Below are 27,220 nucleotides of genomic sequence, written 5' to 3' on the forward strand. Positions count from 1 at the left end.
GTGTTCATCGAACTGCGTTTTCCAAACATTTTAAATGTTCGATTCTAGATGTGTATTACACTATTACATTACACAGGTATATCATATTATATCATGTTGAACAGTGCCATCTGGTGGAATAAAAGTTGCAATGCATGAATCGGAGCTAGGGAGGCGTGGTTATGACGCATTTCCTTTGGCGGGCTTCCTGGACGAATTCAAAGCTGCGAACCGTTCACGTTAGTTGCAGTGTTTGTCCTGTTTGAACTGACTCCTCTGCTTTTCATTTTATTTTAAGTGCAGCAGCCGAATAGTGGGTGGTGAGTTAACTTGCTCTGATTTATTATTGATTTTGTGCAATGATGATGATGATGTTGTTGGCCTTGGTTAATGTTCCTGCTACATGTGTTTAGAAACTGCAGGAAAGAGAGCTAGCAGCTAATGTAAACGTTATGCTAACTTTAGCTAACTTGCCTAACGTTATCGATAGCTATGTGCGTTTGTACCTTTAGCTATCTGCCCCTAATACAAATTGACTTAAATACACACGAGGAGTTTTCTTGTAAGTCTTGCATAGTTAGTTATATGTTGCTATTTTTTGTTTTTAAAGACGTACCATTCCTAGATGGTGTTACGCCACATTGAAACTGGCATCCGCTTTTGTTTGGGATTTCAAAACCTTGGCGTAGCAAGTCAACAACGCTATTGACTAGCGTTAGAAAGATACGTGGCCAGATAAACAGATGCGAACGTTGCCTAACTTCTGCCTGGCCTCACAAGGAGCACAAGCCATCATTTTTGCTGCCTTTTTGTAGCACGCTGCGATGTCGTGGGAATTCAACATACCGATCAGCGGGGATGACCTCGTCAAGGCTGGCGGTGTGGACCAGTACGTGGTTCAAGATGTTTTAACTCCAAAAGAGCTGCCCTCTCACCTAAACAGTAAGCATCTGCTATCTGAACCCTTTGTGTCCCTCGGGCCAAGTGATGTGGATGTTCTTTAGCCCCCACTAAGGCCTTCTATCATTGTGTTGTGTTTGTTATCAAGGATTTAAACAGGCTCTGCGGAGTCAGGGCCCGCTGAGTATCCTGGAGCATTTTGACACAGCTTACAGCGTGCTGCAGTGAGTACTTTTGTCTTTGGAATCTTCCGGCTTTTGTTTCAAGAGGAACACCTCTTTTGGATGAGCCATGTTTCATGTATTGACACGCAAACTTGCATCTTCAGGCACTGGCGAACTCTGGACATGGTAGTGAAGGAGGAAACTTTGGAACTGCTCAGACAAGGTCAGTTTACCAGACACTCCTTTCTTCAGCGTGTTGTACTGTCTCTGCGTGTGAAGTCTTGAGCCAGCTTTTGCTTTGATGCTTTAGTAATTTTTGATGAAAACTACATTTGGTGCTCTTCAAATGCTGCATTTCCTTTCCACTTTTCTGGTTGTACATGTATGGTCTGTAAAACATTGCCGCTAAACAAGTTAAGCAGCCCAAGACTTTTGAACATTAGTGTGTGCGTGTGTGTATGTAGTACATGATGCATATTGTGAAACTAAACCCTCCCTCCCGCTCCCTGTCCTTCTGTGTTAGTGGTCAGAGGCCTGTCAGTGTCTCTGCCCTCCATGCTGGATGCTGGGGCCCTCTCAGCAGAGGACCGCAAGCTGCAGCTCAACGCGGTCAAGATGAGCGTCTTCCTCCTCTGCAAGTTCACAGAGACCCTGGAGAGTGACTCTTACAGGCAGAGCATCGTCACTGCTACTGGCAAGGTAAATCAGTCTGACTTGCTTGCTTGGGGATATGTGATGTACTCGTGCAGCGTGTAGAGTTAATGCCCAATGAGGAGAACTAGGCACATTTGAGCTCATTGGCTGAGAGGCCGTGTTGTCCTGCTCTCTGATTGGTGGGTAATCTTGGTAGAGCAGCGAAGGTTTGCTACTCTGCTGTAAGGGCCCACCTAAAGAAAACTAGCAGCCACCCCAAGTGGAATACTCTCTCTTCGAGTCATGAGTGGGAGTCAAGGGAACTGCTTACATTGTGTGTGTGTGTGTGTGTGTGTCAGTAAGCATGGAATCATGGCACTCTCCTGACTAGCCAATCAGCATTGATCTTGTTCTTTGGTAATCTGAGGGCAACCAGCAATGATCAGAAACATTGCAGCTATTTTTGAAGGACTTGAAAGTGTCCACGGACATGATGCCAGGTAAGATATATAAATGATTGAGAGGAGCAGAGATTTCACGTAGTGCTGTGTTAGTGAATTAATCTGTGTGTGTGTGTGTGTGTGTTTGTTTGTTTGTCTGTGCGTTTGTGTTTGTAGGGTGGTAAGAAGAATAAAGGTGGCGAGGGCCTGGTGCAGTGGGACTCGGAGAGGGAGGTGGTCCTGCAGTGTCTGTCCCAGCTCCTGCAGCTGGACGTCCGCTCCCTCTGGAGCCTGTCGCTGGTCGAGGAGGAGTTTGTCAGGTCTGCCCGCCCTCTTTTCCCTGATGCTCAGTTAGCTATTCGTTGATTTGCATTCACATAATTTACATTTTTGCCCAGATTAACTTGCATGTCCTGTGTCAGCGTAAATACACTTTGTTGATTGTTTTCCCTCTATTTGTTGGTACAGCTGTGTGACCTGCTGCTGCTATAAGCTTCTGGAGAATCCCACCATCAGCCATGTAAAGAGCAAGCCCACCCGAGACCTGATCATACACCTGCTTGGGGTCATGATCAAGAAGTACAACCACATGTTGGGTCAGTATACACATACAAGCGTGTGTGTGTGTGGTGGGCAAACACTCTTATCCAAAGCAACTTGCAGTACAAAAGCAGTGATCTGTAAGAGAAGCACACACGCATCATTCTGATGTTACAAATGTAGTGCATGGTCTCTGCTGCTAGCATTTCTCTGCAAGTTTGGATTTGGCTTCATGATGAATTGAGCGGAGCATCTCTCCCAGTTTCTGTGATCTGGTTTGTGTTTTATTTATTTGTGTATTTGTTTTTTTAAATTACAGGAGCTCGTGTGAAAGTGATTCAGCTGTTGCAGCACTTTGAGCAGCTGGCTGGGGTGTGCGCACAGGCAGTAGCCACCTGGAGCTCTGAGTTTGGTATTAAAGCCATCGTTGGAGAAATCATGAGGTAACAGTTGAGCTTTTGTCATAAGTGGAGATGCTTTCAATACCAAGTTAATGCACAATTGAATGCTTTAAAGTTCACTTTTACAGCAGTGATACCTTGTGTATCATGGGGGGGAAAACATTTTTAACTTGTGTGTGTGTGTGTGTATGCGTGCGTGCTGCAGGGAGATTGGACAGAAGTCCAGTGAGGAGCTGAGCAGAGAGGGCTCTGGGGTGAAGGCCTTTTCCAGCTTCCTGTCTGAGCTCAGCACCCTGGTGCCCGAGAACATGATCCCCAACATCAGCGTCATTCTCACACACCTGGAGGGAGAGGTGAGTGTGTGTGTATATACTCGCACGTACACACACACACACACACAGACGTACATGCACACACACACATTAAACATACTAGCCTTTGTCCTCATAGATATGCATGGGTGATTCTCAGTCACATCATCTCCATTAAGAGAATCACCTGCACTAGCATCTATCTCATTTTCATTAGAAATGGATTATTGTATATAATCAGCGTTAGACATTTCTGATAAATTCAGGTAGTCGTTGTCTTTGCTCTCGGTATCTCCTTGTCTAGTGAACCTGTGGCTCAAGCTGTTGGCTCTCTAGGGTAGCTTTGAACAGAAAAAATGTAGCTCGTCACTGCATACGCTAAGGACAGGGCTGCACTCTGGGACCATGTGGATATTGCGGGCACGCCATGCTAGTATTTGAGGCCGTGCACAACCAGCACACCAAACAGACGCGGGATGCGTCGCTGCCATGTTGCGTACACGTTGTTAATAGCAGTTCTATCGACGTGACCGTTCATGCCCTATTTGACCCACAGAGCCCCAGCATGCGCGTGGCCTTGTGCGAGATCCTCGGGGAGGTGCTGGTGCGCATCCTGTCCGGCGACCAGCTGGAGGACTCGGCCCGGGCGGACCGCGACCGCTTCCTGGACACGCTGCAGGAGCACATGCACGACACGCACTCCAACGTGCGCACGCACGTCCTCCAGGTGTACGCGCGCATCGTCAACAGCAAGGTGGGACAAACGTGGTTGCCTTATTGTATGCAATGGTGTCGATAGCCATGGTTTCATGCAAAGATTCTAGAACAGAGCAAGATGGATCACTGGCCGGAGAATACGTTGGATTTTTTGAAGTACATTCTAACGCTCCATGGGCGCCATTTTGGTAAGCCGAAAAGTAATAAATCGTGCCTTTCACACGGCCAGATAATTACCGAGAAACAAAACAAAAAACAGCTGGCAACGGCAAAAACAGCTGTTGAGGTGGGTTTATATGATTGGAACTGTGTCAGAAATGTTGCTGAGCTTACCAAAATGGCGCCCTGTACCGTACTTCATTCTTTTGACGCAGCTGATCCATCTTGCTCTGTTCTAGAATCTTTGCTTTCATGTTTGTGGTTTCAGTGGACTTTTCCTAAGCTCCACAAGTAAACCACAGTTAGAACAACTTTAGGCAATGATGGTGTGTTTGTGTGGTGAGCAATTTAATTGCGCAGGATGTAGAGATCATGCCCAATGAGGAGAACTAGGCACATTTGAGCTCATTGGCTGAGAGGTCGTGTTGTCCTGCTCTCTGATTGGTGGGTAATCTTGGTAGAGCAGCGAAGGTTTGCTACTCTGCTGTAAGGGCCCACCTAAAGAAAACTAGCAGCCACCCCAAGTGGAATACTCTCTCTTCGAGTCATGAGTGGGAGTCAAGGGAACTGCTTACATTGTGTGTGTGTGTGTGTGTGTGTCAGTAAGCATGGAATCATGGCACTCTCCTGACTAGCCGATCAGCATTGATCTTGTTCTTTGGTAATCTGAGGGCAATCCGCAATGATCAGAAACTTTGCAACTAACTTTGAAGGACCTGAAAGTGGACTTCATTGGGCTTTCCCTGAACTCCACATGTAAATTACCGCAGTTATCACAATTTAGGTAATAGTGTGTGTGAGCTGTAATTACAGTTTTGAAACCAGGAAAAAAATATTGGCTCATAACCTTGCCATCTTCTTTCATCCGGTGTATTAATACACAATGCTATGGTAAACAATGGCGTATTCAGATGGCGTCTTGCATGGGTCTTATTTTCCTGTATTCTGTCTGTGAGTTGTTGTTGTCGTTGTGTACCTATGTGCATTTGCAGAATGATTCAGTGTCCCACTCCTTTCTCCTCAGGCCCTGCCACTGTGCCGCTATACTGAGGTGATGGAGTTTGCCGTGGGCCGTCTGGCTGACAAGTCTGTCAACGTGTGCAAGAGCGCCATCCAGCTGCTGGCTGCCTTCATTGCGCACAATCCCTACAGCTGCAAGGTACTTGCAGGCAATTGGCCCCAAGAGGTTTTAGGTCTCCACTAGCACATCATGCCTAACAACATCCCTTAGCTGTTCTAAAATCAGCGTAACCTACGGACTCAAGTGGCTTATTGCTTTTCTAAAACTACATCTGGCAAGATTTCATGAAATAAAGGCACAGTAACAAGATATATATATATATATATATATATATATAACGATTTATTTATACAAAATCATTCTTGTCAATCATTGCTGTCAAACCTACAACGTTTTAAGCCATTTTATCATTAGGATGTGAATGGATCTGTGGTGTTCGTGTTTTTCTTTTTATGCTTTAGTCTGAAGTTATTACTGCGTCTGTATGGTTCAGTTGGAACTGAAGTGAGGCCTTGTATTCATCCCTTTTGTTTCTATGTAGCTCAGCAGTGCAGATCTGAAGAAGCCCTTAGAGAAAGAAACTGGCAAACTGAAAGAGATGAAGGACAAGATGGCTGAGAAGTCGCCAGGTAAGGCCTTTCCTCCAACCGACTGGTTTCTTGGAGTGTGTTACCCAGTGATGATCCCAAGGCGAATGCGAGCTCTCTGAATCAGGGGCTGGGCTCTCCTGCACACACTCTGGCCGGTAATCTTGGCAGGGCAGCGGAGGTTTGCTGCTCTGCTGTAAGGGCCGGCCTACATCAAACCCAGTCCTGCTCCTAATGCCTTCTCGCAAAGACACGCGCAGAAGGATGGAGGGTGGGACTTACTGTGTGTGTCTGTCTGTCTGTGTGTGTGTGTGCACGTGTGTGCAGGTTGAGACTCTGTCCTCGGTGGAATTCACTGAGCTATGAGCTGCTTCTTTGGTAATCTGAGGGTGACATCCTTTAATTGAAACTTCCTGCTTCTACAGATCGTACAAATGGTCTCACCTTTATACTTAAATTTGTGTGTGTGTGTGTGTGTGTGTGTGTGTGTGTGCGCAGTTGCTGTGATCTCTGCTGTGGAATTGTGGTCTGCTATGGAGCCAGAGGTTCTGCAGACAGTGATGGCCCACCTTGAGCCTAGCAGTGATGAAGAGGTGGTGGCGGATGAAGAGGGGGAGGAGGAGGAGGATGTGGTGGATGACGAAGAGGAGAATAGCGACCGGGACACCGCCATTCAAATCGCCCAGCTCCTCAGAGACAACAAGTACAGGTAAGCACACCGTTGGTGTTAATTGCGCAGGATGTAGAGATCATGCCCAATGAGGAGAACTAGGCACATTTGAGCTCATTGGCTGAGAGGCCGTGTTGTCCTGCTCTCTGATTGGTGGGTAATCTTGGTAGAGCAGCGAAGGTTTGCTACTCTACTGTAAGGGCCCACCTAAAGAAAACTAGCAGCCACCCAAAGTGGAATACTCTCTCTTCGAGTCATGAGTGGGAGACCAGGGAACTGCTTACATTGTGTGTGTGTGTGTGTGTGTGTGTGTCGGTAAGCATGGAAACATGGCACTCTCCTGACTAGCCAATCAGCATTGATCTTGTTCTTTGGTAATCTGAGGGCAATCCACAATGATAAGAAACTTTGCAACTAACTTTGAAGGACCTGAAAGTGCACTTCATTGGGCTTTCCCTGAACTCCACATGTAAATTACCGCAGTTATCACAAACACACCGTTAGTGTTATAGAAATCGAGATAAAAAGATTTGTGTAGGCTTTTGACCAGGCTTAAAAGGTGAAAAAACTCAAGCAGCAATGCCAGTGACAGTGTAGCAGATGAATATCTCGTTATGGCATGTGTGTGGAACTTCAGTTGGCTTGTGTTTGGGTCATGAAAGATGTGGATGTATTTCTTAATGTTTCTGTTATGTCTTGCAGGCAAGCAGTGCGTGCGTGTATTAAGGCTCACGACCGCTTCCCGCAGTCAAAGTTCTTTTCTTGCCTCTCCAACTTGAACACTCAGGCAGTGATGCACACCCTGGGCCACCTGTTTAAAGGTGAGTGGGCATAATAAAACTGTGGCAAGTTCGGCCGTGGAATACTCCATGGGTTGAGTATAGGTGCAGACACCTTTTAGAATGGGTGAGACTAATCTTTTGATGTCAAAATAGGTCTCCGAGTAGAAATTGGTCTGTTGAAAATTGATTGGCGCCGGTAAGTGTTGGCGTTTGAACTAGAAGACCAGTTTGTGAGGTTTTTCAGACAGTTACATGCATCATACAGTATATCGATTAAGTTGAGTTGGGTTGAATTCGGTTTGATTTCATTTTATTGGCATGATGACTCATATTTACCAACATTTCTGTCAATTTGCTGGTGTTGACCAGCTAGGTTATTTTAAACTGCAGTCAAGATTTTTTGATAACCTTTGATTTGCCCAGTTGTTCTTAAAAGCATGTAATGTAAAAAAAAAAAGCCAAGCTGGTAATAAAATGTAGGAACAAAAATGATGTAGCACACTTATGTGTTAATGCTCTCCTCTTTCTCCACAGGGTCAGAGCATGAGCAGGACCCAGACGGCCAGGCTCAGGAGGCCCAGCTGCTTGCCGCCGCCTCTGCCGGGGGGGAGAGCCAGGGCGCGGCTGCGGAGAGGGCCGGGGACAGTGTGGACGAGGGCGAGCTGAAGAAGCAGGAGATGCTGGTGCAGTACCTGCGCGACACGGAGGGCTTCGCCCTGCAGGTGGAGAGGGCCATCGCCATCATCAACAACATGCTCTACTGGAAGACCACCACAGGTAGGGCTCTTCTGCTGACCTGGGCTGAGGATGGCATGTTTTGCACATCCGGCTGAATCCAGAGTTTTCACCCAGTCTCTCCATCAGCTGTCCGACATGATTCTCCTGGAAATGTTCTGTCCTAAAGTGCTTAGTTGCAGGCAACTCTATTCTAACTTGAGCTGCACAGGGCTGCCCCATTGGAAGGGCTTGGTTCTGATGATTATGGAATATTTAAATGCCCTACAGGGGGTTGGACTTGATGTTTGGGTTCTGTTTTAAGACCGAATATCCATCCTGATTGTGTGTCTGTCAATCTGTCTGTCCGTCCATCCCAGTGGTGCAAGAGGCCATTCAGTTTTGCGTGACCGTGTACGAGTTCAGCGTTGCCAACTCGCTGTCGGGCGTGAGGAAGATGCTGCCGCTGGTCTGGTCCACGGACACGGCGGTGAAGGAGGCAGTGGTGCAGGCCTACCGGCGCCTCTACCTCAACCCTCAGGGAGACACCACCAGGTGAGTGCGCTGCCACACCTGCACAAGCCTCAGCATTCGCAAAGCAATGGAGAATTAATTTCTCTCGTGCCAGCATAATAATAATAATAATAAAATATCAAGAAATATGCAGAGAAAATTATAAACTAGAGTGTAGCTGTTACCCAGTGATGATCCCAAGGCGAATGTGAGCTCTCTGAATCAGGGGCTGGGCTCTCCTGCACACACACACTCTGGCCGGTAATCTTGGCAGGGCAGCGGAGGTTTGCTGCTCTGCTGTAAGGGCCGGCCTACATCAAACCCAGTCCTGCTCCTAATGCCTTCTCGCAAAGACACGCGCAGAAGGACAGAGGGTGGGACTTACTGTGTTTGTGTCTGTCTGTGTGTGTGTGTGTCTGTCTGTCTGACTGTCTGTGCACATGTGCGTGCAGGTTGAGACTCTGTCCTCGGTGGAATTCACTGAGCTATGAGCTGCTTCTTTAATCTGAGGGTAAAGACAATCACTCAGACGCTTCTGCATCGTAGACTGAGCCATTTCTACAGAATTGCTCTCGACTTTCTCCATCTCTCCGCTCTCTCTGCGACTGATCAGCAGTTGTTGCGGTCTCGGTTGTTCCCAGATGAAGGAATACATCAATCGCTTTTGAATAACTACTGCGGCTTTTGTCTTTTTTTTTCCCCCTCTCTTCAAAGCTCTTCGTTGATTAAGGCTACATTCATTTGTTGTGCTCTTTATTAACGTTCCTTCACTAATGTGCACTTTTCAATTAAGGATATTTGATATTTGCTTTTTATTTTATCAGGCAGTTATGTTGATGTGCATATTGTTAATTTATTTTGTTCTCTGCCTAAGTAGCCTCCCTTTTTGCCTCTGACGGCAGTGTAGAGACCTCTGACCGAACCCTGGAAGAAGTCAGTGATAAATCCAATGATTATTATTATGTGGCCCCTCTCTAAGCCCTCTTCTCTCTAATGGCTGCTTAATTGGTAGTGTCCCACAATTTGCCTGGCTTCACATGAGAAATTAAATGCCACTTAATGGAGGAAAGACACACAATTTTATTTGACTGTTGCAGACGTGGGTGGTTGCATACATGCGTTTGCTTTTTTTTCTTTTTTTTTTTTTCTTGTAATGATTTTGACTTTTGAACTGTTAAATGCTAATATGCTGGGTGATAAAAGAAAAAATGGAAATGAAATTGAATATCTGTCCTGTCGGGTGTAGTGCGGTCACCTCACACACAGAACTGTACCTCACTAGTTTGCTAGACGAACAAATCATTTTGAGGGAGAACATCCTCATTCAGGTGTTTTGATGGGCACAGTCAGTGGTAGCGTCGAAATGGTGTTTTATTTCGGCACAAGTATGTTTACACCAGCACAGATGTTGATTTTTAGTTGTTGTCGTCTGTGTCAAGTCTGGCAGCACAGTAAATTACTACACTGACAATCTGTCAATCTTGACTATAAATGCATTTCTGTCTGTCTCTCAGGGCTAGAGCGCAAACTCTGGTGGACAACCTATCGGAGTTGATGGTTGATGCGTCGCTGGGAACCATCCAGTGTCTGGAAGAGATTGTGAGTAGTGCAGGGTGGTCAAAGTGGCCATTTGCAATTTTATGGTTGGGGGGGGGGGGGCTTGCATTTTATGTCTTACAGTGGGTACGGGTTGAGAATGCACCTTCTCCCGCGGGACTCCCGAAGAGATCCCGCAGGCCGTCAAGCCGATTTTTTTCGAGGCTAAGGCAATGTACCCAAACAACCACCAGGTGGCAGAAAGTTTCATCCCGCATTTCAAAATGATGAAGACCGCATATCCGTCAATAGTCGACTCCTTAATCTCATTTAATCATTACAATGAAGGTGATGACTGGCGAAATTATTCAAACGACGTTTCAATGAACCATTGTTGAAATGAATGAAAATGGTTATAGAAAATCGCCTACAGCCTAACGCCGACACAGCTGATTCTTTGATTGATTTTAAGCTGTTTTGATGTAGGGGATGGGTAAACTGGCGCGCTACAAACATGCTACCAATCAAATGTAATATTACTAGCCTACTTAGACACTTTAGTCATAGGCAACGTTGCCATGTTAATTTGGGCTAGAAGTGCTTGCTTGTGGTGGCGCTCCTGTCCGCTGCTTCTCCCGAATTGTGTGGCAAATTTGTCAGCAATCAGCTTAAATGTCAAATCATATTTATTTCTCTTTGTCGCCATGGTATTGGGGGAAACGCGGAGAAACGAGATGGTCAGTCCTCGTATTTTTTCTTCGCGTTTCGTTATAAGAAATAGGCTATATAAGTAATAGTTAGTCTTCTTCCGTATAAGGAACTAGGCTACTCAATGCACACACACTACAATGAAAAACACACAAAGAAATCACTAAACATATAGCCTACAACCTAATGACACTTTAATGCAGCTATGGGCCGCGAAACGTGGAGACTGCTGCTGGTCCGCGAGACATGGAGTGAAATTAGGTCCGGTGATCTGATAATTTGCTGCGCAATTGACCAAGCAACCGCGGACCGACAGAAAAAGAAAGCAAACGTTGCTGCGGAAATGCTTGCTAATTTGATGTGTTTAAACATAGAGCCATACAATTAGGTGTGTCTGTTATTATGATAATTTTCGAGCATAACTGCTTGTCCATAGCTCAGTGACAGGTGTTAATAGCCTTGCCATAAGCACTGCTGCAGGTGCTTCTTTTATTATGCGGTTAGAGCACAAGCGCTTACTCATATAGACTATAACTCAGGGACAAGTGCAAAACCACCAACTGGGAGGGATCGAAGGGCAAGCAAGCACTGCCACACAACGTGAAGGCCTTTGTGTTGTCAACACTAAACAGAACGTTTCCTACGATGGGGAGAAGTGGCCGCACGGACTGCATCGATAAGATCAACGAATACAGTAATGTTTTACAACCCAGCTGGTATCCGCTGTTCATTCCGACATATCCCCACTCGGCGGTAGGCCTAGGCCTATTTAACTTTTTTTTTTCAAACAACGTGCCATTCCGACATGAGGTCATTAATAGGCTATTAATGTCATAACTATTAGGCTATCATTAGGCTTACTATGCATGGCTGTAGGCAGCTATGAGGCCACTGAGATCTGGACCTCATCGGTTTTGTGAAAGCCGATTGGAAATACATAAGTTTAGAGCGAACGTTTAAACTATGTTTGCCATGGTAGACAAAAACACTCAAATAAAACAATAGCCTAAAAAATAACTGCATGCGTAATGGACACGGCTCTATATCCTAAATAATTTTCGAGGTTCGCCATTTGGTAATATGACCTATCCTTACTGACAATAATTTAGATTGAGCACAACTAAAGTTGCACGAAGGCAAAATACAGTCCTAAAAGCCTATTCTATATCGCCTGGCCAATATTGTAGATGTGCAAAAGCAGCATTTGCGTGCGTGCTTGCCGGTGAGGTGTAGCCTACAAAAATGAGCATAACATCTGATTATTAAAGTATGGCTATAGGATATAGACTAGAGAAGAGTTGGTTTAAAATTCAAGTGTAGTAAAAAAGTTTGTGCACATCCCCGGTCAAGGTGCAGAACAAGAGTAGGCTAAATCATAAAAAAAAATGGAAAAAGGTTCGCACACTTGAAATCCTTCTTTTTTGATTTGATTTGATTTTCGTGTGGTCTTCTTCAGATTAAAATTCAAGTACGTGCGCTATTTAACCCCTCGAGACCGACTGCAGTCTGCTGACACAGCCAGACGACTCTTCCAACCCATTCATTCGTTTTGGCCGATATATTCGTTTTGTGCGTATATAGATTCCTGCATGCTGCATTACCGTGACCCTTAGCCTACCTTGTGGATTTTTTCTCATTGGAATACAGCAGGACAGAATGCCTTTTATCTAACAAACGCAAAAGCTGAGATTGTTGGAAGGACTAGGCTACTCAACAAACTTGTTTTTCGTTTCTGGGAGATCTCGTTATCGTTTTGGATTGTCGGATTTTTATACTTATAGTTTGGACTTATGGACAATGAACTTTGAGGGGTGGTTGTTATTGCTTTACAAAGCTTTGTGTTAATAAGTGTCGGTCCTCCTATCCTTCAGCTCACTGCGCGATGCAGTTGCGCATAGTGGCCACGAAGTCATTAACTGTTTACGACACAATACATGATATTTGTGTTTTTCGTTTCTTAGATTTAATGCATGTTTGACATGTAAACAGGCCTTCAGTCCGTTAACTTAAGGCCTTCTTTTGCATGGGATTGCTCGCATCCGCCCGTAACCTAGACTATTATGTGCGTAGTGGCTGCATACTCTTGATTATAATAAGAGGCAAATTGTTACAGGACTTAAACTGACTTCCCCAATGCTTCCCCGCAGCACATTACATTTTAATATAGGATAATATAGGATGAACAAAGTCTATGCTATATTAAATCCAGTAGCCTAATAATTCTATGTGCCACGTCCGATTTCGCAAGTGATGTAGTAGGCTACGTTTAAACATCGACAAACGTCTGTGAGACTACCCATTTCATGAAGAGCAATTGTCTTGTGCGATCATTCCCCCTCCCCCACAGTTGTCTAACCAGTTCACTAGACATTATAGCCTACCTATATACGGCATTGAGGACGATTGCCTCCCTCCCCCCTCTCTCTCGACAGACACTTCCTGACACTAGGGCTCGGGATCATCAAAACTTCGCGGGCACAGCCACTTTGGCAGCTTCACTCCTTAGTTTACTATGGATTACTATGGATTTACTCCCGCCTTTTAGTGTGTTCCTGTTACTTAGTTTTTGCCTTCTTGGTAGTATGTTGCTGTGTAGTGGGGTGTAACAGTGCAACCCACGATCGCAAGAGGAAAAGAATAAATCGCTACTATATTTCTGTTTCTTGTCTTGTGCATCTGAATGAATGGATATTACGTTCAGTGCGCTACCAAATGGCGGCGATATTCCTAGAATGCAAGGCGTGTGCCCGAGCCCTATTATGTAAATGTAAAAATGTGTGTGTGTGTGTGCGCATGCCCGAAGTCGGCAGCAGGCCGGTAACGCCACAGCACGCGAAAGTCGCTCATGGAAATTGTTTGGAAGTGTTAACATCTAAACCCAAATAACTTTCTTACATCTAGCTGCACGCACACCCGTTGTAACTGCCACCGTTAATGTAGATGATGCAAGCATTGTTTGGAAAACTCTTATGGACTATGTGTTTGGTCGCCGCACTGAGGCTTGCTTTCAAAAAAGCGCTGCTCAGTGGGAGAGTTTATCATGTGCGAGAACAAAACGCCGCTCCAGTCTTAGACCACATATGGAGAAGGCGTTGTTTTATGTACCCATGAACTGAGACCAGAGACATAGGCTACTGGGTTTGCAATGCTGGTGTCTAAAATTGTTTGTGTTCAATGAAATTCATTGTAAAATGTGAACACAAATAAAGGTATTAAAGTGTGTGTGTGTGTGTGTGTGCGCGCTGAACCACGAATTCACATATTAACTTTTCTTTTCAGCAGACATCGCAATCATAAAAAAATCGCAAAACTTTTTAATAAAATAATGCCTCTTGTCTTAATGGGTTCCGGAGGTTCGTAGAGTAAGTTTTGAACCGCGGTCGCTGACGTATGATTAAGATGCCTCTTGCACTTGAAACGCCGATCAAAAGTTCTGACATGTTAAACTGACGTTAGTCATTAATTCACCACATGATAAAATGCTGTTATATTGACGCACAGTAGCCCACGGTAGTCTATGTCTATCTCTGAATCAACATGAACATGCATAACGAGATCCATATATTCTAAGTTGCTAGAAACTTCTTTTGCGGAGCTAGGCCTACTAGTCGATGGTTACAATGAATCACCCTCACTGCCCTATCGCATATCTGACCATCCATTGTTACAATGTGTTACAAAATGCGCGATCTTCTCCATGCATGTAGCCTACGGTTATAGGCCTAAGTAAAGTGACATGATAGGCATGTAGGCCTATTAAAGATATTTCTGTTAAATACATTTTATTTTCAGTTGTCGAAAGTGGTGGGGACAAAATCTGTGATAAAGTGCTGGGTAAGCTACCCAGCGTCGCCGGTTAAAAATGAACATGCCTCCGTTTTAAAATAGCCTATAGGCCTACACATTTCTAAGTATTCCTAGCATAAATGTAGCCTAATGTCCATCTTGTCCATCTCTTTCGTCTTCGCCTTGACAATAATAGCCTATTCACGGAAATGCGGTCTTGTAACCGTAATGAATTAATGAATTAATCTAAGGTTGCCTATATCGAGTCTTTCAGGTTGAATTGAAGGCTTCTAAAACCATTTTCATTAATTTCAACAATGGTTTATTGAAACGTCGTTTGATTATAATTTCGCCAGTCATCACCTTCATTTTAATGATTAAATGAGACGGATATGCGGAGCATTTCTCTCCCTCTCCATTGACCAAAACGTTGCTCTGGCATCTCTGCTGGACTGACTGAGTTATAGGCTATAGGCTACGTCGAGTGAGAGAGCCAGCTGTGAGGTACGCTGTAAAACATTCGAAAACTCTGAAACTGCAATCTGACATGCCGAGCGTGATGTCTCTTTTCTCCGCTTGTCACCAGCGCGGTGTCTTCGGGTTTTTCCGTGTTTTCCGGTATGAGCCGAACCTTCATTTTATTAAGGCGGTCTTATGTTGCCCCCTTGCGGTTGCAGTTTTAATTAAAGTCCCGATGCTTCGGGAGTCCCGATGTGCGGGAAAGAAAGGAGCATTCTCAACCCGTACCATCTGTAGGACTCTAGAAATATGTATGGTCTGCTTCTGTTTTGACACTAAAGCCTAGAAAATCAATTTTTGATAACACTTCCTGAAAGGCACACAACAATTTGGGGGAAATTTGGCAAGTTAAAGTTAAATCAACACTAAAGAGTTTTTTGTACCTTTCAGTGGTTCATCAATTTGAACAGGATGAACAGCAGTTCTGTATTCGCTTTGTGGCCCTCTATCGGCTATAACTGCACTATTATATGGAAGTTTACTAGATTGGGTAGCGGATCTGTAGTTTGATGGAATGAGACATGAGAAACTACAAATGTAACTTGCTTCGATGTCACAACACATCATACTTTCATAAAATCATGCAACATACTCTGCTTTGTCAGTGGAAATTGTCATTTGCTAGATAATCTAATAATGTGACTGAGGAAAATTGCTTTAGTGTTGCTTTAACCTCAATATAAACCATGTGGTTTTCTTTTTTGTTGTGTCCTTCCATCTGGGCTCCCCCAGGTGCACGAGTTCTTCGGCAGCGAGAGTGCCCTGCAGGCGTCAGTAGTGCAGGCGCTCTGGGAGAGGTTCTCCGGCAAGCGGGAGACCGCAGCCCTTCACAGGCGTGCCGCCGTCCTTCTGCTGGGCATGGCAGCACGGTGAGCACACAAACGCGCACACCATCAAAGCGCACCGAACAATAGTGTCCATTCACTCTGACATTAAAGTGACTGTAAGCCCATTTGACTGTGAGGTTGTTCTCCTGGCCCTGCTTTTCTGTCGAGCGGTGATAATTCACCATGCTACTTTAAAGACGGGCTCTCATGAAAAGGCCCCTACTATCGACTAGAACACACGCACAAAAATAAAAAAAGCAGCTGCCTTTGTGTGTGGGAACAGATATGGAGTCTAATTTCCCACTAATACCATAAGCAGTGAACTCCCAAGTTCAGTGCCTCAGGCTGGTGACCGGCTTTGCACACTGAACAAATTATTATTTTTTTTTTTTTTTAAGACCTCACTGCCCTGAAAGAGTGCTCAGCCAACACATTGCACTCTTGTCACTTCAACCCTCTGGGAGCTTGTGTTAAAGTAAGAAAGAGAGAGAGCGAGAGAGGGAGAAGGTGGTAGAGACAGATGTCAGCCTGTTGGCAGCGCCTTGCTCTGCCTCCCTGGGTCCTGTTCGCGTCTTTAAGATTCTCGGCTGGGAGGAATCCACCCACGGGCTCTCGGCATGAATACCGGAGTGCGGCGCAGCGGAGCATGGTGAAAGCTAATTTAAAGGATAATGTGTCTTTCACTGCTCTTCTGGTCCGTCCGTCCCACAGCTGCATTAGTCAGGTCACGCTCAGATACACGCGCACGAGCGCGCACAAGCAAGCAAGCATCAAGGGGCTTATTGCAGCAGTGTTGATGTATTGCATCTTTTCTGTTGTTTAGAGTCAGCTGTATGGTGCCCTTTTGGTAATTATTTGTTGGCACTGTCGTAATGATTGTGTGTGTGTGTTTTTTAGGGCGGAGAGAGAGGTGGTGCTCAGTAACCTCGACACGCTGTGTTCAGTGGCCCTGGGGGAGTCTGTGACGGAGGATTACCTGCTGGCCAGAGACACGGTCATCACCATCTGCAACGTCACCGATCAGATCAGAGTATGCACACACTATCTTTTCTGCTCTGTTAGCACACGTGCACAAGGACACCGCGCTGATGTTGGTGTGTGCACAGAACAAACGTTCCAGTAAAAAGAATGTCACCTTGGATATAGCAACTTGGATTAACCCAGAGTGTGTGTCTAGCCTTTGTTAAAATGATAAATTAAAGCCTACCTTACACTGACAGACTTTGAAAAGATTTGGGAAAGATTCTTGAAAGATTGTAGTCTTTTAACTAATACCCCTCATTCAAGCTTTACTCAGACTACAATCTTTCAAGAGTCTTTCCCAAATCTGGTCAAAGTCTGTCAGTGTAAGGTAGGCTTAAGCAGCAGAATACCGGTGGTTAAGCCAGACAACCAGTAGTTGAATGTGTCCATGCGACTGCCCTCATTGACGGCACTTGTGTTCTGCTGTTTCAGATGTCCAAAGGGGCTCCATTTAGGCTGCCTCAGGATCACCAGCTCTTCAGCTGCCTCACTCAGGCCGTCGCTGATGGTAAATATGCACACACACCTCATTAAGCTTGGCTTGGTCTAGTTTTTTTCTTTTCAGACCTGAGAAAGTATGGAATTATCAGACCTGGAATAGTATAGAAATTGTACAGTGAAATAAAACACGTGGGATAAAACCATACATTGTCTACATACTTTAAAGCACTCAAGTGTTCGACGTGATTTATTTAAATGGGTCATTATCCAAAGCACTACAAAATAAAACTCTTCTCCTGTGAAATCTACAAAAGGTGGAATTGTTAAGGGCGAGGGCACCAACCAGAGCAGACGCCTGTTCTTAACTTTGTTGTTCCTCTGTAGGGGTTGTGCTGTCTTGTCCCTATTGGCAGACCTTCATGGAGCAGGCCGTGCGCCTCATCTACTTCCTGGCCGAGTCACCTGACCAGCTTTGCGGCCGCCTCCTCCAGCGATCCTCTCGCCTGCTGCTGGAGCAGGCCGCTGAAGCTCGGCCAACCAGCCAATCGGATGATGCGTCCATTGTGCAGTCACAGGGGGATAGTCCCCAATCACAGGCCTCTTCTCAGGACCCAGAGGATCAGGGAGAGCAAGGTGGACAGACCCTCCAGTTATTCAACACGCCTTTTTATATATTTTACTATATTCAGACGATTGCTATTCTTGAGTCGTGTGTTCTTTGTCTCTTCACATCTTGCAGAGTTTAACAGTAACTCTTAGTCCATTAAAGTTCATGTTGAGAAGTATAAAACCTTCAGAGACGCATATAACTATCTCTAAGCTCTCTTTCTTCATGATCCAGTGAGCTGCATCATGTCTCTAAGCTCGTGTTCTTCCTCTAAAAATGTCTCTCTCTCTCCCCCTCCCCTTGTCCTGGTGCAGTGAGCTGCGTGTCTCTGGCCCAGCTGGTGGCGCTTTGTGGGTGTGTGGCCTTCTGGCAGGTGTCGCACCTGGAGCGCAGCGTGAGCGCCGAGCTCCGTCGGAGGAGGGGAGAGAGGGAGGAGAAGGAGGAGAAGGGACCCTCCAACAAGTCTAAGGTGAGCGCGCTCTGCCATGGTCGGCTTGATCAGCCTGGGCACTCCAGTATACTGTGTATATATACTCTTTTGATCCCATGAGGGGACATTTGGTCTCTGCATTTATCCCAATTTGTGAATTAGTGAAACACACACAAAAGCCCCATTCATGCTCAACGTGTGGCAATTTACGTCCGTATTTTGTACGCACGTTCTATCCGGTGGTGTCTTCATACCTCCGTCCGTATTTTACGTGTGAATGCATAGCGCCTCCATTTTTGCCTGTGATATTCCTGTGGTAATGCTCGGTATTGCAACGTTTCATCCGTTTCATCCGTAATCATAAGCTCCTCAATTTCGTGTCAAAGTACGGACGAAATCAACGGAAAGAACGTTTGAAACACTCCACACGTATCCGTATCCGTGTTTTACGTTGAGCATGAATGGGCCTTAACCCGTAGCACTGAGCTACCTGCTAAAGCGGTGCTCGGTGAGCAGTGAGCACTGAAAGCTTAGGTGCCTTGCTCAAGGGCACTTCGGCCGTGAATGTGGGCATGGGAGAGCATTGCTCAACCACTTCCCTCGCCAACATTTTTCCTACTGGTTGGCAACACTTCGGTTACAAGCCCGAAGCCCTAACTAGTAGGCCACGGCTGCCCATGGCGAGGTTACATGGTTGACCACCAGCAGTAGATTTCATGGCTCGTCATCTTTGTCACCCCATAGCAAGATGCCAATGACAGCTGTGTGGAGGAGGAGCTTGGCTTGATTGGCGCCTCGGCAGAGGACACCGAGTCTGAACTCATCCGCAAGATCTGTGAGACAGAGCTGCTGGCAGGTAAGCCTGATCACCCACCCACTAAATGCCTTACCAGTGCACAACAAGACCACTGAGTTTACCCCTCTAATTTCAACTTTCACAAAGGGGCATGAAGTGCTCTGTGTCCAGTCACATTCATTTTTTTATTTTATTATTTTCTTTTATGGTTGTGTGTGTTGCCTCTTTAATGTGTGCCTCGGTGTCCAAGTTGGGCAATTACAAAGTCAACTCACTAATAATATGCAAATCACTATAATGTAAATAGGAATGTAGGAACAGATGGATGAACAACTGTACTGGTTTGATAATGGATTTCTATTGCTCCTGTGTGTGTGTGTGTGTGTCTCAGAGGAGAACCTGCTGTGTGTGTTTGTGCCGCTGCTGGTGAAGGTGTGCAGCTCGCCCGGCCGCTACTCCCATCCTCAGCTCACCACCGCTGCCTGCCTCGCGCTCTCCCAGTACATGATGATCAGGTAACCATGACAACCGCTGCGCTCACCAGAGCTCTGCGGGTGGTCTGTAGTGGTGGTGGAAGTTTTAATCTCCGTTAATAAGCCTGCATGGTACCTTTTAGATTGCTCTTGGAAAAACAATATCCCCCCTCCCCCATAGTATTCATGTTTCAATTTGTGTGTGTGTGTGTGTGTGTGTGTGTGTTTGTGTGTGTGTGTGTTTTAGCCCGGCTGCCTGTAAGGAGCACATTCGTCTCCTCTTCACCATCCTGGAGAAATCCCCGCTGCCTGTTGTGAGGTCCAACACAGTCGTTGCCCTCGGTGACCTGACTGTGCGGTTCCCAAACATTCTGGAACCCTGGACTCCCAACCTCTATGCCAGGTGAGGATTGCCAGCTTCTGTCTGAGGTTGTGAGACCACGACACCCATAATGACTTGCAAACCTGTGGTCAGAACTGCTTAAAGTGTGGCAGCATTAGTTCAAAGATTTAAGGTTTATGGGAAGCTTCATGAATGATTGGCTTTGTGGGCACATGAGAAACAAAGCTGCACTCCTATGATTGCTGTATAAGTGGGTTATTGACGGTGTATTAAACATTGTGTGGGTGGCATTGCTAATTGCCTAATTGCTCAACACCATCAGTGCTTAAGTTCACTCATTCACTATTGGCTGAGCATAGACTTTTCTAATGCAAATCCTGAGTTGCGTTCAGCCCGGATAAAACCTAGTAAAACTTTTGTTTCCACATAAACAGTTGCATGTTGAACACTCTGTTGTTCGTACAAGCCGCTTTTAGACGGCCATTCGGTTCTTTGCTTGCTTTTGAAGATTTTCCAAGCCTCATTAAATCAATGTAAATAAGTTCCATTTTATTTGCTTTTCATTCTTATCTCACTCCTGTAAGTGACTCAGTGGATACACTGTGTGCACTGCCCTTTTTAATACAGCAGGTCTTGTGCATACGTCATTGTTGATAGAATATGTTATTCATAATTATTCTGATCATAATGAGATCATGATCCATTAGCACAATTACTCAATTAGTTTGGAAACATCATCCATTTTGTAAACGTTGTAAACGTGAATTAAATTGGATTTGTAATTCAAGATGAAACAATGCAAATGCTCTTATGTAATGAGCAAAATTATGTTTTCATTTATGGTTTCATAGTTCGAAGTCCTAATTGACAAGAACTAGATTAATTTGATTAATTGCACAGTCCTTACAGGACTTGTGACACATCCACCAAATAGAAACATACCTTAAAAGCCAGTTGCACCTCGTTGCATAATAAAAAGGCTTTGAGATTGGAAAGATTGGCAGTTGACTTTGTTTTATGTCAATTGTTTTTTTAGATCTGACTGGCAGCTGTCTATATACTGGACTTTGCATGATGGCCAATTTCTCTGTTGCCTTCATCCAGCAGAGGGCAGGGTCTTTGTCTTCCTATGCGTATGAACTTCATTTACTGTGGTGTTTACGGAACCTGTTTGGGTGCTAGATATGCCGAGATGATGTTTCGGTACCTAGAAGTGAATCATGGTATGCTGCACTCACTCGTTTGTACTTCTCGCCAAGGAAGGGCCTCTGGAGGACGAGGAAGAGAACTCGAGCCGCAAATGCACTTTAACTTATCGCTGCAGACCCACTCCTACTCATGTTACCGTGGCAACACATTCACCACACTGATGCTCTCTGAAGTGCCCCAATGTCCTGCACCCCCCCCCCAACGCCCCCCACTCCGCCTCTCTTCACACCCCCACCTCCTCCTGGGCCACCCATTCTTTTCTTTTCAAGTGTGGACGTAAAGCAATTCTCTTTCTTCCCATTCTCTCCCGTTGGGCGCCCTGAAAACAGCGTAAACCCGGTTGTGGGCATGACAATGATGGCTGATTATGGCTCTCACTGGTGGCAGAGATTGGCGCGGCGGTTATAATTACCCCGTCGGCGGGAGCGAGAGCCATAGGCCCTTCGGGTCGCATCCTAGGGTCCCTGGTGGAGCTGATGGGCCTGATTGTGCTGCCTTTGTGGAGGGGATAATTACCCACCACCCCCCTTTAGAACGAACACAGGGCCGCAGAGGGGGGTGACAGCGGTGTCCGTCAGCATTGTCCTCTGATCGTTAACCCCAGTGGGAGGCAGGAGGAGATCTGCCCACTGGCTCTACTACAAGCACACGTGCACATTCCCACCCTTGCATGTAGTGTGTACTGACAAGTATACATAACATTGCTGCGCAATGTCTTTGGTGGTACTGTACATATGCCAACGTTTGCCTCAAGTCATGCAAGACATCTGTTGTGTTTGTACCCCTTTTAAGACCATCATAATAGGAATCGTTATTGAATCATTAAGTTCACGTTAGTAGTTTTAAAGCATTTCGGTATATTTTGCGTGTGCAATTTGTGCTTCGTTGTTTGACGCGAGCTGTCTACTTTCTGCTCTGCATCTCATGATTTAATCTCTTCATCCGCAGGCTGAGTGACGAAAACGCCTCGGTCCGGCTGACGGCCATCACCGTCCTCACTCAGCTGGTGCTGAAGGACGTGATGAAGGTCAAAGGTCAGGTGAGCGAGGTGGCCGTGCTGCTGCTGGACCCAGAGCCTCACATCGCTAGCCTGGCCCTCAACTTCTTCAACGAGCTTGCCTCCAAGGTACGCAACCTATCAGAGAGCTGCCTCAACACAAGGTGACTTCAGGAGTAAAGATTGATCCCAAGAGGACCACCATTTATTCAACAGCTTCTTAACTCTTCTCTTTATACTTTTAGAGATCAGTAATTTACTCCTGAAGTTACCTGAATAAGCAAGGAACCTTGTTTTATAGGACACTCGTAAATGTGAAACTTCTTCAGTCATTCTTTTTCGCAGATGCTTTTATCAAAACAAATCAAATCAGGCTTATTGGCCATGTATACTTGCGTATACAAGGCATTTGGTCTCTGAAAATGACATGTCCATACAAGGACTTAAATGCCCACGCGTAGCGACTGGAGCCTTCTTCAGGGCATGGCAACTTTATGGAGTGCCGTGGTCAGAGATTTATTTCTCTTTCTTCTCATCTGATACTTTAATTCTCGTCTTTTTGTAAGTTGCTGATAAACCAATGTGGTTTCATTTTTATTCTCTTTATTCTGTCTCTGTCTTTAATGATCAGGACAATGCCATTTACAACCTGCTGCCGGACATCATCAGCCGCCTGTCTGACCCTGAGCGGGGCATATCGGAGGACGACTTCCACACAATCATGAAGTGAGTCGCTCGCCTACCGTCATTTTGTACCGATAAATCGTCCGTGTGTGACTGTTGGTGTGTCTCATCGAAAGTGATAAAAGTGCTGTCAAGGATGGCTGTCTTTGTGTGGGTGAATGTGTGGGTGTTGCGGATGTGTGGAGGTATTGTGGATGGGGCCCTAGAGTTTTGTTAAAATGTCTAAAATTTAAATCTGATGTAAATGCTTTTTTTCCCTCTTGTTTGTTGGGAGACAATTATTCTGCATAATTTTGTTAATGTGTGCCCTTTGCATTTCATTTCAATGTATAATTAATCTTTTTTTTTTGGTTTGTTTTGTTTTTCCCTCTCTTTCCAGGCAACTGTTCTCTTACATAACCAAGGAGAGGCAGACTGAGAGCCTGGTGGAGAAACTCTGCCAGCGTTTCAGAACGGCAAAGTGAGTGAACCTCCATCTCTCCTCCTGTCTGTCGCATCGCCTCGCCGCACCACACCACTCTTTCCTCGCCCATTTCCCCACCCACACAGCGCTCATTCTTCTCCTCAATTCATGACTGTGTGTGTGTGTGCGTGCGCGCGCGCTCACGCATGTGGTCGTGACTGTAAAATCCTCCCGCTGCTGTGAAGTGGGTCAGGACTACGTCTCCCACGATCCCCTGCTGCAGCTAGCGCTGGCCCCGTGAGGAGCCGGATTACTGGAAATCAGAGGCTCACGCAGCCCATCTGCCAGAGGACCAGGGACGGCTCACAGCCTCAGACATTTGGCAAAAACACCATAGTTTAGACAACTTTTAATCCCTCTACCTAAAGGTCTCGACTTTTGGCTTCCTGTCTTTCCCCTTGATGCTTATGTTTGGCTAGATGTGCAACACGGTCTCTGTTTGAAGTCGGTGGGCCATAGATCTCTGAAGTTCGCCTACAAAAAGGAGACAAAGCTGCCATCTTTGCCCATATAAGGAGATCCGGGTGCTATTATTTTCCTATAGATAAAAATCCAAGATACCAGATCTCCTTATTTGGGCAAAGATGGCAGCTTTTTTTTGTAGGTGAACTTCAGAGGTCTATTTGATATGTCCTCAGAATAGGTCACTCTTTTCTCTCGTTAGTCTTTCAGTTGTTCAGGTGCCCTTCAGAGGCTTCAGATTGATCTCTGACCCTCAACCAATAACCAGTGTGTGGAGAAAGTGTTGTGCGTATCCATCACTGGGTCAAGGCCGTGTAGATTAGCTTCGGCATGTTAGCAAGCGCCATTTTCAAGTATGGCACCTCATGGAGCATTTAGAGCCAGCTCCGTGCACGAAAATCCGTGTTGGGCACGAGCTCTCACGCGCGCACATGTTGGACGGCTATCTACAGCCAATCATTACTCCGTGCGACACTCCACTGGACTCAGGTGTGTTTTCCCGAGCAACTTTTTCTGCTTGTTACGCGGCAAGCAAGGTATGTGCATTATCGCCACCCTCTGAACTAGAGGATGATTCTCTTTTTACAGACTGTCCAATAGAAATCAATGTAGGTCCATGCGTCATTTCCAGCTTTGGAACTTTGCGCATGGTCAGAGCCGACTGGCGCTGGATCGGAGCTCCAGTGTTTAATATGCCGTTGACTATGAATTGGCTGGATTTACTGGCCTAGCCTCTGCCATTCATTTGAATGGAGGGCGGGACTTAGTCACGCTCTCCAGTTATAATACCTCCATGGTATCCATAGCATCTGTCGAGCTGCTGTTTTGTTATTGTCAAGAGACTGTTATGCAGTCACATGACAATCTTGTCTGAGCAATTATTGCACCTGTCAAATGTTTGTCTTTGTGTATATTTCTTTACTATTTGTGGACACAAATGAAGTAAAATGTTTGTGTGTGTGTGTGTCTCAGGACTGAGCGTCAGTGGGCGGACGTGGCCGTGTCTCTGTCGCTGCTGTCCGTGTGCGAGCGCGGCTTCAAGCGGCTGCAGGAGTGCTGGGAATGTTACAGCGACAAGCTGACCGAGACCGGCGTCTACCAGCCCCTCCTGTCCATCACCGCCAAGCTGCGCCGCGGAGCCAAGCCCCAGTTCAAGGTACCACCTCCCATTGCCCAGAGATTCTCACTCTAAAGGCCGATTTATGGTACAGGCGACAAGTGTTAATAAATATTAATAGTCCTGCGCCAGCGACAAATAGTCACATAGAGCATCACATAGTTTCTATAACAACTTGTACACTTGTACCCCTCACCTTGAAACAAAAGAAAACGGATGCACGTCCGCACCGGTTGAAATTCAACACGGTCAGCAGCAAGCCGCTGACACACATTCTGTCTATTTTGCGCCATATTTTGTCGAGCAGCACTTGCCACCTAGACCATGACTTTGCTTTCACACTGTCCCACAGAGATGGGCAGAGTGCCACGGCTCCTGTGGTTCGTCCTCACCAATATGTGATCCGCTGCTCTAAATGTTGAGGAGGTCCCTGTTTTTATAGCTGTTCTTCTGTTTTTGTGTATGTTAAGCACATGAAAATGATCAGAAATCATGCAGCACCTGCAACATCAACCCCCCCCCCCCCCCACCCACCCTTTTTCTTTTTTTTTTTTTAACACTTGATACATTTTTTTTTTTTTTTTTTGAGAAACTCATTGCTGTTGTCTTGATTGATTGTCTTTGTGTCTTAACGTGTGTGTGTGGTGTGTGTGTGTGTGTGTGTGTGTGTGTGTGTGTGTGTGTGTGTGTGTGTGTGTCCGTCTGTCCATCTGTGTGCGCTCAGGCCCAGGTGGATGAGTTTGAGAAGAAGCTGACGGCAGTACACACCAAAGGGCTGGAGAACGTGGAGAACGAGGAGCTGGAGTCTCAGAGTGAAGAGCAAACTCAGACACAGCTGTCCAAAACCTCTGCACCACCGCGCAGTACACGCAAAACCAGAGGTAAACACGCACACAAACTCACCTCCTTGTCCGCTTCCCATTGACATCCATTGTATTGTAGCAGAAAAAGATTAAACCATACCTAGATCAAAAGAACAATGTACTTCTGGTCAGTTTGACCTGACATTCTAGTGATGTTCTTCAGATTTGCAACAGATCATACTCACGGGTACAGCCAGTTGAGTGTGCATAAGCCCATCAGATGCTAATAGGGGCTCCTTTGTTTCCTTACGTAAATGGAAATCCTGTTAACACATTGTTCGTTTACCTCACGTCTTTTTATCATGGCATCCCTCTGTCTCTGTTGCTCACCCTCTCTGTCCCACTATCACTGACTTGCAGGACGGGTCAAATCCACTGTTCCAGAGGAGAGCGACCTCGTGACCCCCAAACAAAAGGCGGGCCGGCGTCCCCGAAAGGTCATCGTCTTTAGCAGCGATGAGGAAGAAGAGGGTGAGATAACAATCCTCTTGTAACGCCTATCTTAAACAGATGAAAGACAGAGAAAACCTTTATTTTATTTTATTTTATTTTATTTATTTATTTGTCTGTCTGTGTCTGCAGATGCTGTCATGGAGGAAAGTGAAACCCCTAAAGTGACGACACCCATCGCTCGGGCCTCACGGCGCACTCGTCTGAGGCACTGAACCTCCTCTGTCAATTTTTCTTTCCTTTTTAACCATTTTTTTTTTATTTTTTTAATTCTTATATAATTGGGTGCGTTCCGATTCATGCAGCTTGGAGCGTTGGCTCACAGCGATGAATGCTGGACTTAATACAGTACATTTTGCTATTGTGTGAATCCCACCATGCATGCTTTTAAGCCAGCGCTGTAAGCGGCTACCTGAAGACCCAACACCTTTTTAAGCGTCCACGCTCCAGTTTTTGACTTATTATTATTATTTTAATCTTAACTTCATCTTTGACCACTTGTGACAAGTGATTGCATATTAAGAGTGTATTTCAGCAGAGCAGAAACTATGCTGTCTGTTTGTTTTTTTTTTGTGTTCGTGTGTATATGTATGTTTATTCTCTAGTAAGTAAATGATTTTCCATGTGAGATCCCTAGAAAAGTTGCAAGACGCCACAAATGTCCTTTGGATGCTGTGAGCACCTTTGGGTCCAGTTCACTGCAGAATGTTGTACAGCTGGTGAGCCTCTGGGGCAGCCAGGGAGTTTCACTCATTTGCTTCCTCCTCTGTATGTCTTGTCTCTTTTTATTCATGTTTTGAACTGGTCGTTTAACAATATGCTCTTAAATAAATCAGAATTTTTAACTTTTTACAAATCCTCCCAAAATCCTCTAACTCAATCACTGTCTTCATCTTGCTCACACTCGTTCGCTTGCTCGCTCCAAGACTATGGGAGGTTGTTTGTGAGTAATGTC

General features: G+C 45.6%; 1 protein-coding gene and 5 non-coding genes across 6 annotated transcripts; all 6 read left to right on the forward strand.

The window, feature by feature from the left end:
* Positions 1-209: 209 nt before the first annotated feature.
* On the forward strand, positions 210-27,121 carry ncapd2 (non-SMC condensin I complex, subunit D2). The gene is made up of 32 exons (XM_062539199.1): positions 210-299; positions 795-921; positions 1,028-1,103; positions 1,208-1,266; positions 1,567-1,742; positions 2,294-2,436; positions 2,585-2,712; positions 2,976-3,099; positions 3,263-3,410; positions 3,925-4,122; positions 5,269-5,403; positions 5,807-5,894; positions 6,351-6,561; positions 7,225-7,343; positions 7,839-8,081; positions 8,399-8,573; positions 10,046-10,130; positions 15,813-15,949; positions 16,805-16,937; positions 17,363-17,438; positions 17,756-18,004; positions 18,293-18,447; positions 19,153-19,264; positions 19,596-19,719; positions 19,925-20,080; positions 22,178-22,355; positions 22,858-22,952; positions 23,290-23,370; positions 24,808-24,991; positions 25,677-25,833; positions 26,176-26,286; positions 26,398-27,121. Exons 2-32 carry the CDS (start codon positions 804-806, stop codon positions 26,478-26,480), a joined length of 4,257 nt encoding a protein of 1,418 aa, XP_062395183.1. The 5' UTR covers positions 210-299; positions 795-803; the 3' UTR covers positions 26,481-27,121.
* LOC134083499 (small nucleolar RNA U85) lies at positions 1,807-2,107 on the forward strand. Its single transcript, XR_009939743.1, has one exon. It is a non-coding gene; the product is annotated as a small nucleolar RNA U85 (small nucleolar RNA).
* LOC134083502 (small nucleolar RNA U85) lies at positions 4,619-4,919 on the forward strand. Its single transcript, XR_009939745.1, has one exon. It is a non-coding gene; the product is annotated as a small nucleolar RNA U85 (small nucleolar RNA).
* LOC134083497 (small nucleolar RNA U85) lies at positions 5,937-6,244 on the forward strand. The gene has a single exon (XR_009939741.1). It is a non-coding gene; the product is annotated as a small nucleolar RNA U85 (small nucleolar RNA).
* Positions 6,606-6,910, forward strand: LOC134083498 (small nucleolar RNA U85). Its single transcript, XR_009939742.1, has one exon. It is a non-coding gene; the product is annotated as a small nucleolar RNA U85 (small nucleolar RNA).
* On the forward strand, positions 8,715-9,045 carry LOC134083500 (small nucleolar RNA U85). Its single transcript, XR_009939744.1, has one exon. It is a non-coding gene; the product is annotated as a small nucleolar RNA U85 (small nucleolar RNA).
* Positions 27,122-27,220: the final 99 nt, after the last annotated feature.

The sequence above is a fragment of the Sardina pilchardus genome, chromosome 6, assembly GCF_963854185.1.
Source record: "Sardina pilchardus chromosome 6, fSarPil1.1, whole genome shotgun sequence".
Lineage (NCBI taxonomy): Eukaryota > Metazoa > Chordata > Actinopteri > Clupeiformes > Clupeidae > Sardina > Sardina pilchardus.